Source organism: Octopus bimaculoides, chromosome 7 (assembly GCF_046866305.1).
Source record: "Octopus bimaculoides isolate indiv1 chromosome 7, ASM4686630v1, whole genome shotgun sequence".
In the NCBI taxonomy this organism is placed as follows: domain Eukaryota; kingdom Metazoa; phylum Mollusca; class Cephalopoda; order Octopoda; family Octopodidae; genus Octopus; species Octopus bimaculoides.
This window is the reverse complement of record NC_142934.1, coordinates 81,054,492-81,066,966: the sequence shown is the minus strand read 5'-3', so window position 1 is coordinate 81,066,966 and position 12,475 is coordinate 81,054,492. Positions and strand designations below refer to the sequence as shown.

General features: G+C 29.9%; 1 protein-coding gene across 12 annotated transcripts in view; it reads right to left on the bottom strand.

Annotated features, from left to right (window-relative positions):
* Window positions 1-4,159: 4,159 nt before the first annotated feature.
* The window catches only part of LOC106881857 (transcription factor AP-2-epsilon), a 447,939-nt gene continuing 439,623 nt past the window's right edge, over window positions 4,160-12,475 (bottom strand). For 5 of the 12 annotated variants that reach the window (XM_089355568.1, XM_089355566.1, XM_089355567.1 and 2 more), the window contains 2 exons: window positions 7,367-7,508; window positions 4,162-4,721 (listed from right to left, as the gene is read on the bottom strand). In XM_089355568.1, coding sequence (XP_089211694.1) covers window positions 4,418-4,721; window positions 7,367-7,508 — 446 coding nt within the window. In that variant the 3' untranslated portion in view covers window positions 4,162-4,417. Of the gene's footprint in view, window positions 4,722-7,366; window positions 7,509-12,475 lie in introns of all 12 variants that reach the window. The other 7 variants (XM_089355560.1, XM_089355559.1, XM_089355562.1 and 4 more) reach the window with 3 other exon arrangements.

Here is a 12,475-nt window from a genome sequence, read left to right as displayed (position 1 = left end):
TACATGTGTAAGTATATCCATTAATTATCAAATAATGTAATGTATTTGTGAATGAAATAATACACACATTCACATATTTGTGTAAACCGCTCTTTGTTTAACCATGGTCCTGTGTCAACTAGCCACCAAGCCAACTGGTTATGACGTTCATAATCATTATCGAACTAACGGTAAACTGAACATATCACCTAATATTTCAAGAATTAAAATGTCTTATCCAGTGAAAGTATCTGCTTGTATGAAAGATCTAAGCTCCCTTTTAATTCGCGTAATAAAATCTTATATATGTTTTAGTGTTGACTTCTAGCAGAGTGAATTATTATTTTTTCTTGTTGATATTTAAGTCAACGTCAGCCACATCCCTATAGACACGTGTTACTTAGAGAGCGGATAGTCAGCAGACAGCCACTAGATCTAGCACTTAAAATCTATTTATGAGATGAATGTTTTCAAAATGGCATGTCAACCAGCTGCTGTTAAAATTTCAAAAGAATTTATACTTTTAGTTGAACTTTAAGCGCGCAGAAGGATATGTCTTGCCTAGACAGGTAACGAAACGATATCGGTAGATTTGAAGTAAATATCTACGTGATGATAATTCAATTCTATGATCAACTGTTTATTTTGATTCAAGGAATTACAGTATTCTGACTAATTTTAATGATCTATTTTTTCATACTTAAATATGCACTCAGATATTGTCTGTTTCTTGTTGTTTTTTTAAAATTATTATTTTAATCATTTTCTATTGAAATAATAGAAGGATCGATTGTAATACACTCCCGGAGAAGCAATTATTGTTGATTCAGTTTGTAAGTAAATAATCCGAATCTCAGAATACTTACAATATATGTTGCTGATGATGTAAGCTATATATAAAGCTGGGAAAAAATAGTTTTAACCATATAATTGTTGTTTAAACCTTATTCATTGAAATGTAAATAATTGGTAATTCTTAGTCTGGTGTTCGAAAATTTTCTACTTCATAAGTTAGCACCAAAATAATAATTTAGTGAAATGAAATTAAAACACTTTCCTCTAAATTTAAAATATATTTTATTTGATATCATAGATCACTAGAAGATTGCTCCTATAAAGCGTTTCATTAAACTTAAATTATATTTTCTTGTAAAATTGGTGGATTTATTTATACTGAACTTTTTGCACACGTGAACAGAGGATGTGCATTTTCATTGCAACTGCTGTCGCGTATAAAGTGGTTTTATAGTAATAGCTACGTGCATCAAGTAGAGAGCACATGTTTTAAAAGTATATCTGGGTTATGTGTTAGAATTCCTGCAAACTGAAAGGTTAATAAGAGTAGATACTTGCATGAATAGCGTATATTACACAAGATTTATACTGCCACAAGAGAAGAGCAGGAATCTGCAATATGACATTTTATACGGAACTACATTCATTCCAGAGTTTTTGTACACTTTTGCCGAAGTGTTCATTGAGTGTAAACATTCCAATTATAGTGCAGTTCATAATGCATATTGTATGCAACGTTATGCTCCGCACCATATTTTCAATATCAATTTTTCACGTATATTGAGTGAGTCGGCTTTCAATCTTTTCAAAACTAGCGTACTTAATAGAATGCTCGAAACTAGAAGTTAGCTCTCAGAGGTAATGTGTATTTACAAAGAAATAGATCGTAGTATATTTATATTGCAAAGATTTGTCAAATATATAAAAAAAAGAAACATTTACTAACAGAAATCATTGATACATTTTCTATGCAGTTTATCAAACAGTAAGCCTCCAATGGAAATTGTAACGTAAGTTTAATACAAATAGGTAAGTCAATAAACGGAAGAAAAATGGAATTTGGTAAATTGATGGTGACATTAATAGATTTGTGGATAATTATAAAAAAGTAATGACCATGGTGGTAATATTAATGATAATAATAGTAATAATTATAATAATAATAATAAATTTCCATGGTGATATTATTATGTAGCATAAAGAGAAATATATAATATCCATTTTTATGGCACATGCAGTTTGGCTAGGATGACCCATTGACTTATTGGTCTATACAAAATGACACACTACCAAGAAACTTGAAACTATTTTGAAGCCATACATATCGATAAAGACATTAGGCTGTTGATCTCTTAACGAAATTATACAAACTTTAGTAATGCCAGTTTTCAGCATCATTCTCAAACTTAAAACTTCCTTCTTTCGGCAGAGAAATTTATTATTACAATTATCATTATATCTTTTCATTTTTTTTTTTTTAATTTTGAGCAAGAAGATTGCACGACAAAAACAGCAAAGATCATACCCAGGATGTTTACTTCCCTAGAAAACGAAATCTTTTCAAGTGAAATCAGATCAGGAGCTTTTCAGGGTTTTTCTTTCTCTTTTATTATTTTGTATTTCCCCCCCAAGTACATAGCAAACTGGAATGCCACTTTTCGACCAAATGTTTTATTATTTATATTATCATTACCAACACCACCATTAATATTATTGTTGTTAATATAATTATTATTATTATCATTACCATTATTAAAATTATCGTTATTATTAATTAATATATTTTCATTCTAAAATATTTTCTTAATTAATTTCTTTTTCAAAGGTGGTGATGGGGAGGAAAAATCCAAATCAAGGAATGGACGTCACATTCACCCAGTCTTTTACAAATTAATAGTTTGAAATTATTTGTGTGTGTGATTTAATTTTAAATATTTTTTCTCAAAATGTTACAAACTTTTTTCCAGTCTTATGTACTCGAATACATTGAGTAATTATATAAAGTTTCATTCATCTTAGGTTCTTTTTTTTTTCATGTAATTGTCCTTGTTGTGGTTCATAGATATTAACATTTTCTAAATGTCCATAAGTCTTCTTTTTGTTTTTTTTTTTATTTTGTGTGTATTATGGTCTTCAAGAAGATGGATTGTTTATGTTATTATTGTATGGAATATTAGTGGAAGGGGGTAGGATACATCCTCACATGCGTTTCATTCATGACATAGATTCATTCATGACAAATATACAGTTGTATTTTTATGTTTATTTAAATGTATTTATATGTTTGTGTACGTGAGAGTGTTTTGTTATGACATAAGATATAAATTTTTTTCTCTTTTTTTCAATATTATTATGCTTAGTTTGACAATGCACAAGTTTTTTAAAGCGTTTTTTTTTCAGTTTACAGAGCGTTTTTAACAGTCATACACACGGAAGCAAGACCGAAGGTAAACCACGTAAGATTTGGCAAGATATTCTTGTAATTTTTTTGTTTTGTTCTTGTAGGGACACAAAGATTTGTTCCTTGTTTTGTGTTTACATTTTATGTTGATATTCGGATTTTTTTTAATTCTCAGTATTATTAAGTTTTCAGTTGCTTGTTTTTAAATATTATTTTGGTTTCTTTGATAGTAAAGAATTAATTAGCATCGAACAATTGTTTATCGTGACTATCTGGAAATTTCTGTTCTATCTTGGAACAAGTCCCAACAAATTCAGTTTACCCAGGACGAACAGTTTTTTTCTCTTTCCTTATGGATGAGTAGTGACCCGTGGTGGCGAGACTACACACGCATGCGTTAAACTGTCCAATTTCTATTATTTATTAGTGACACCTTCCGATTTGGCAATCAGCTTAAAGAGTGAATCATTTCCTGTTTGTAGAAATGAATGAAAATGCTATCCTTAAACTGGACACTGTTTTGTTTTAACAAAAAATAATTAAAAAATTCCTCACTTTGTATGAAAGTATTGTGTATTGTTTCGTGGTTTTGATTGTCAAATTGTTTTCCTTTTTTTTTCCATATTTGTCACCGCTTTTTCTGCCTTCTTCATCCTTTCTTTCCTATGAGATATGATTTCTGATTTAACCATTTGATGTTCCCTTTGAGTTTTTAGAACTCTGGTGTGCATATATACATAAGTACATACATACATAAATACATGCATACACTCACATATAAATATACACATGCACAGCCGAATGTGCAGGTATAAAAATATGTGTGTTTTGACAGTTTTTCATTTGCCTACATAAATATATGCATATGTATACATGTGTATATATATATATATATATATATATATATATATATATATATATATATATATATATATATATATATATATATATATATATATATTATATATATACATACATGCACACAAATCTAAGTATATAAATATAATTATATATATATACATATACACACATTTAAACAAGTATATACATATATGATACATTTATATGGATGTATATAATATATATATATGAAAGTTATATGTATGTGTATATATATATTCACATATTTTCATGTAGAAATATGTGTATAAATGCATGCATATCAAAACACCGGCATGCAAATATGTATATGTATAGAAATGTATACATGTATGTATATAAAAAAAACATTCAAAATAAATCTCATTCTCTCCGATTTTCATCTTTTTCAGATTTTGCTTTGCCAGTTGAATCCAGTTGGTTAGCAGATGAGACCTGGGAATTTTGCGAGGGGTAGTTTTTGTCTAGATATTTTAACATTTCATTCAGGTAGTTCTGGACAGCTGTAAGAGCTGCAGCTACAGCCGGGCTACCAAAACCGTGAGTGATCAAGCTGAAATGTGTCAAGTGCCGCTGAATTCCTTGTTCCAAAATTAACTGAGGACGCGCATTTCCTAACGGGGATCTGTCTTGGTTTAATAAATCCACTAATTCTTTAAGTAATTGTCTGTAAAGGAAATAAAAATAAAGAAACATAAGTATATGTAAAGTATATGTGTAAATGGAAGAAGAAAATACAATAGTCGACAAAATTACAATAATGCTAAGTAAAAGAAACGAACGGCATATTGCTATAAATTGGCTCATATGATAGACAATATTAGTAAAACGTTAAAGCGAGGTCGTATGAAAAGTGTTTTCAAAACAAACTAACAATAAACATTATTTAACGTGCATCATGCTACATTAAAGTGAAATTTTCTGCTCTTTTGGGAATGGTTTCTGTCTTCCTTTGTTTATTTACATTTTTTTTCACTGTTCTCAAGAAAGGTATGTGTTTAAGTATTTTTGTGCATACAGTAGTATTCCTATGTACATACATACGTACATATATATATATATATATATATATATATATATATATATATATGTATGTATGTATGTATGTATGTATGTATGTATGTATATACACACACACACACACACATATATATATATATATATATATATATATATATATATATATATATATATATATATATACATATATGTATACATATATATATGTGTGTATTTATGTATGTATGCATATGCATGCATATGTACATATGTTGATACAAACATGTAGAAGTTTTTCAATTTATTCAGAATAGCGTAAAAATCGATATATTTAAGACATTCTTTTCATAATTTTCCTCCAGGGAAATTACAAAATGCGCTTCACACGTGATAAGCACGGCAAGCGGTTTGTCATTGCATTCTGTGTGTGTGAGTGTGTGTGTAAGTGTGTGTGTGTGTGTGACAGCACGTACGTTTATGTGTACACAGATGCCCATGTGAATGTGTCAGATTATAAGTTGTATTTTTGTGTCTGTTAGACTGCGTATTTCAGACTCTTTAAACGGGTACGCATCTGTCTGTGTTGGTGAATATGTGTGGGTATAAATCTGTTTTCTATGAGTGAAGTACAAGCTGAGATCACTGGGTTTAGATTATTTGATTTCGTAATTAGTTAATATTTCAAGATATTAATCCATGTCTGCCCCTAATATTTGTTGATAGAGAGAATTAAGAATTATATAGCACGCATATATATATATATATATATATATATATATATATGCGCATATATACATATATATATATATATATATATATATATATATATATATATATATATATATATATATATATATATATATATATGTAGGTATATATGCATGTGCATATGTATATGTATAATCCAATTTAATATAGCAAATACTTAATTTCTTGTCTGTTTATTTATCTGCCTTCAAAGTATTTCAAATGTCATTGTTAAATAAGCAAATAGAATCGCCCCAAAAATTCTCATCGTTATTAATCAAGAAGTCTCCCTAAATTCATGTCTGATTTTGTTTTTTCATCATTTTCATTGTTATTATTATTATTATTATTATTATTATTATTATTATTATTATTATTATTTTTATCATCTTTATTATTATTATTATTATTATTGTTCAGTAGTTTTATTTTTAATAATAATAATAATAATAAAGATGATAAAAATAATAATAATAATAATAATAATAATAGTAATAATAATAATAACAATGAAAATGATGATAAAACAAAATCAGACATGAATTTATTATTATTATTATTATTATTATTATTATTATTTACTTATTGTTCACTACAGGCCATTTTCTTCTCTTGTTTGCATTCAGTGCTTAAGTAAAGCCTCTATTTTGTCTCACACTATGTATATGTTAATCCGCTGAATATGTCACCTATTATATGACAGATTATTCCACGTGGTTGACTTAAACCAAGTAGTTCAGTATCACCATATTTATTTGCAAACATTTTCGTTCTCAAATTAATTGTAATTATCTAATCACCACATGATGAGGAATGTACATAACACACCCTGTTTTATAAACGTTTTCCATACTTTCTCCCACCACTTACATTCGTACATTGAAAATTATGATTCAGAAATCTATTATAACTGTAAAGCTTGAGTTTATAAAGCTTTAGATTTAATTACTAAAGCAAGCAGTGACACACCACTATCTGTTGTTAGTGTTTCTTAACGTTGATGTACTTTGCCGTAAAGAGCAGCAAGATTCAAGTAGACAGCAATATATTCAATTTCTACGACAGTTTCAATGAATTCTTTACATATTCACTCCAACATATATACATAGTTTACCGAATCTCATGCAAATCTAATCAAAAAGCCTTATAAAAGGATAATATAATCCAAGATATTCTCAAATTCACGGGCGGATCAAGATAGAATATTTGATCATATATATATATATATATATATATATATATATATATATATATATATATATACACATATTTATAGACACACACATATATATGTATATTTATAGACACATATATATATATATATATATATATATATATATATATATATATATATATATATATATATATATATATATATATATGTTTGTGTGTGTATGCAAGTATTAATATACACTTTTAATATATACAGAAGCTCGTACGCACGTATCTAAATACCTGCCTACATGCATATACACAGTTCATGAAGAACTCACAATGACACACACACACACACACACACACACACATACACACATATATAGACACAAAAATATAAAGCGAACTCACTTAGTCGCTAGGATCATGTTTTTACGTGTGTGCTGCTCAGTTGGATCTGTATACTGCCTGCATGTGTATTCTGCACATTGCCTCGCCGGAAATTCTGTCTCACACAAATAACCGAAATCCCGAGCCAATCTTATTGCTTCTCCTGAAAACAAACAAAAATACTTGATAAGAAGTTGATCATTTGCAAGAAGAATTGAATTACAACTTAAACAAAAAGGAAGTTAAACTGCAATAAAAATCATTTGATCAAACATTCTCAACGTCTCGGAATTTCATTAACCCATTTTTATGTGTACGGTGTGTTTCATTCAACTGAAATATAAGGTTTTCTGCCACTTTCTGTGGTGTGTGCGCTTTGTGATTGAGTGTGTGTGTATGTGTACGTGTGTGTGCGCTTTGTGATTGTGTGTGTGTGTGTGTGAATGTCTGTATCTATATGTGTGTGTGTGTGAGTGAACGTGGATGGAAGTATGATTCTGCATGTACATGCTTATAAATGTATGTACAGACAGAGACACACACATACACCCATATACGCTGCTGTGTAGATGCATGTTTTTATATATGCATGTATGTGTATGTGTGTGTGTCTATACACATACATAAATATGTGTATATATATATATATATATATATATAAATACATGCATGCGTACGGGTATAAGTAAATATAAGCATGTATATATATATATATATATATATATATATATATATATATATATATAATTATATATATATATATATATGGCAAATGAGAGACGGTAGATGGAATATACGAGCATTTACTATTAATCACTAGATGTGTCGAAACAATTGTCGTGATTACTAATAAATTCTCGCATATCCTATCTTCCGTCATTCATTTGGCATATACCTAACGATCACTGCAAAAGTAACCGTGCTTTACCAGTAAGCTACCAGGTGTACACCATTCATTTTATGATTGATATATTTATATATAATGCGTATACATGCACTTGTTAGTTCGGGAAATCTATGTTAAATGCATTTTTTCTATTTTGTCACTATTTCGACATCACAGCAACGTGCAATACATTGAATTTTGATAATTTAGCATAATTTTAAGCAAGAAGTGTTCTAAACACTGTGAATTGACTTGTATATTTGATCAGAACGAGAAGAAATTAATTTACAAAAAAGAGAAAGACAAAATACAGACGATTCATTTTCCTTAATTAATGTGCCATCGAAAATGTCAATAATAAATGACATGGCGAGAATATTATAGGTACGTATACATACATACATGTACAGACACATATGCATATATATACACACACACACACACACACACACACACACACACACACACACACATACATATATATATATATATATATATATATATATATATATATATATATATATATATATATATATATATGATTGACCGTTGACTGAACACTATTCAATTTTTTTTCTCCGTGTTTTTCTCCTTGTCTCCGTATTCTTTCTGTTGAAGAGCGTAGCTCGAAACGTCAAAGACTTTCCGTATTCCCGAGCGTCATACTAATATATACTTTTGTTATTTACACCACCTGTCCTCGTCTGTTGTTATTATTTGTATATTCTCCCATATATATATATATATATACATATAATGACATTATAAATACTTAACACTTGATATTTAAATTATCGTTTGTTACATTGCATTGAAAAAATTCGCAATGAGAGAGCGTGATGAAGTATGAATTTGTATTGTGTCGTTTTTATATGTTGCTCCCGTTGTTAAATGTAAAGTCGAATTTCATTCAGCTGAGCTAAGGCAAACGCGACATCGGCAGTATTTCTGCTCAAAGCGTGCAGACATACGAAATGATGATCATTATATCACGCGCAGTAACAATTCTGATACCTTGCCGACTAAATATTATTATTGCTATCATATTATTATTATTATTGTTATTATTATTATTATTATTATTATTATTATTATTATTATTATTATTATTATTATTATTATCATTATTATTATTATTATCATTGTTCAGTAGCTTTATTTTTATAATGTGCTTTCACTTCACTACCGAGCGCAGCTCTGTGCGCCTTGGGTATGTGCTGTGGATTGCTGTGGTGCTCTTATGTTTACTGTATTGAAAGTGTTTTGCGTAGAATGTGTGCAGTACCCAGTAGTGCAATTTTCTGTATGTTATATATATTTGTAAGTCCTGGTGTTTTTGTTATGTATTTGTCTGAATATTTTTTTATTATACCTAAGGCACCTACTATGATAGGAATTGTTTCTGTTTATTATTATTATTATTATTATTATTATTATTAATAATAATAATAAATGCCCTGATACAGTACAAGGCATGAGCTCTCATGGCTTCTGATCTTAACTGATTGGTACTGTTATCCTGTACATGTCTTGTTTTGGTATAAAAGATGAACTACAGCAAATATTCTGCTCAATATTTATCAGTTGTTTGACCTTAATCAGCTGAGCTAGTGACATATGCATCTCTGATCACGAGTAGGCGTATTGGGGGAGCATTATAGCCATGTGATGAGAGGAATTCTTTGAGGTCTGAACAATTCATCACTGGAGACATGGATGTTTTGTCCATCATCCTTAACATGAACTTTATTCAAGGATATTTTCAGCGGAATGTGCTACTCGACTGGAGGAAAATTCTAACTGGGCTTCACCTGCAAGGACCTGCGCTGTTTATTTTGAGATGAACTCATCATTTCCCATATTTATGGTTGTGATGCATGTGCCGGCTATACCCTTATCAGAGAGGTAGTCATTGATGAGTATACTGAGCTTCGTGTATTTGTACCCCAGTGTCACTTTGATGGCATGCATTGCTCCCCTCACTCAATAATAATAATAATAATAATAATAATAATAATAATAATAATAATAATTTGGCACAAGGTCAGCAATTTCTGGGGGAGTTTTGATGTTGATTACATCGGCTCCAGAGCTCAACTGGTGTTTATTTTTCGACCCCAAAAGGATGAAGAGCAAATTTGACCTCAGCGCAATTTGAACTCAGACCGTAAAAGCGGGCGAAATGCCGCTAAGCTGTTTGCTAACGGTTCTGCCCACTCGCCGAGGCTTTAATAATAATAATAATGATAATAATTATAATAAACTTTATGGTTAATAATAATACTCTTCTCAGCATATTATGCGTCGCCTTTGTTGTCTGGTGAATGTGTGATGTGGTGTCAGGTAATGCTTGTGAAGTGTGCTGTTCTGTGATGTGTCGGATAATGTAGTGAGCTGTGCAGAAAGGACTACATACACTACACATATATATGTACAGTAAAGGAGTCGCGTTACTCTGTCGATAACTGCTATATTAAAAGTGAAGAAGCAATTATAATGAACGAGTGAGTGACAAATATGTAAGTGGCGGCTATGTATTTTTGTCCTTTGTTAAGCGTATCGTTCGGAGTTGAAGAACATAAAGTGTCGAAAATTGATAATATAAATATGCAACAAAAATATAAAAATACTTAAGCTACACAAAACACTCACACGTGCACATACACATACGCATACAAACACAAACAGATACACGCACATATATAATTTTTTTTTTTTTACTACGTTGACTGCGATGACGAGTCAATTAAAATTACAGAAACATATCTTTCTCCATGAATAAGAGTTCCCCATATAGAAATCGCTCAGTAGCTCGGTATACATATGTACCCATATACGTACATACGTATATGCATACATATATATGAATACACACACACACACACACACACACACACACACACACACACATATATATATATATATATATATATATATATATATGTATGTATATATTTATATATATATATAAATAATACAGAATTGGACAAGAACGCAAGACATCCAGACAGTTAGGTGATACAAGAAAGGGACAAAACATACAGATAGACGATACAAAGTAAACACAGACATGTCATTAGGAGTTTTCTCTCTTCAGTTGAGATCCATATTATCTTTGCAATTTCGGTTGGTTATTCTCAATATTGCTCCAATCTGGCCAGCCACAAGGAAAAACTAAGCTAAGAGCATTATATATATATATATATATATATATATATATATATATATATATATATACATACATACATATATATATACATATATATATATATATATATATATATATATATATATATATATATATATATATATATATATATATATATATATATATATGTATGTATGTATGTATGTATGTATGTACGTATGCATGTATATCTTGTATTTATATTTTAGTCCAAGGTCTTCCCTGATCAAGCAAACTTACAATCAAAGAGTATTCTGGCAGTGACTACTTTACTTTGTTTATAAAGAGGAAACTTAGGGCAAATGAACCCCTTCAACTCTTAGCATACTCATTTAAGAGAAAGTAACTCCACTCAAATCCTGCAACCTGATAAACTACTGACTTCGTGGCATTTGTTGCACCAGACCAAATCAAATCTGAAAGGCTTGAGAATGCCCATTATCATAACATCCATTGTGTAGTTCTCCAGAAAATTAAGACAACAGTAACACCATCAGACTCTTTTCATATGTCCAGTAATGATAGAAAACGAGGTAACAATGACGGATAGAGGATGTCCCTAGAACTCTGCAGGTTTGATCCCGCACTCAGGCAGTCGTTGAATGTGGAGGTGTGTCGAAGTGACCAGAGGGCCAATCACCACAATATCTAAGACTACATTATTCTACATATCTTGCCATCTTAGGTAGGATTTGGTATCTCTTTCATCAGGTTGATTGCTAATAGTGGCTTATGAAGGCGGATTCGGCAATTGATAGTTTCATGGGAAATCTAACAAATGTATTCTGTTTGATATCTATAATTCCACAGACTAACTACATAATCTCTCAAGTACCCCGCACCACAAATCTCTCAGTTATGTTTTGCCGACACAATTATGAATCATAAATGGTGCATCTTTTAAGAATTCAGATATCATTCAACATATATCCATACGCACATCTATGCGTACATGTGTATATATATATACATATATCTATGGATGTGTGAATATATACAAATATATACTTACTGATATATTTGTAAATAATAGATGATTGTTGAATAAAATTGCCAT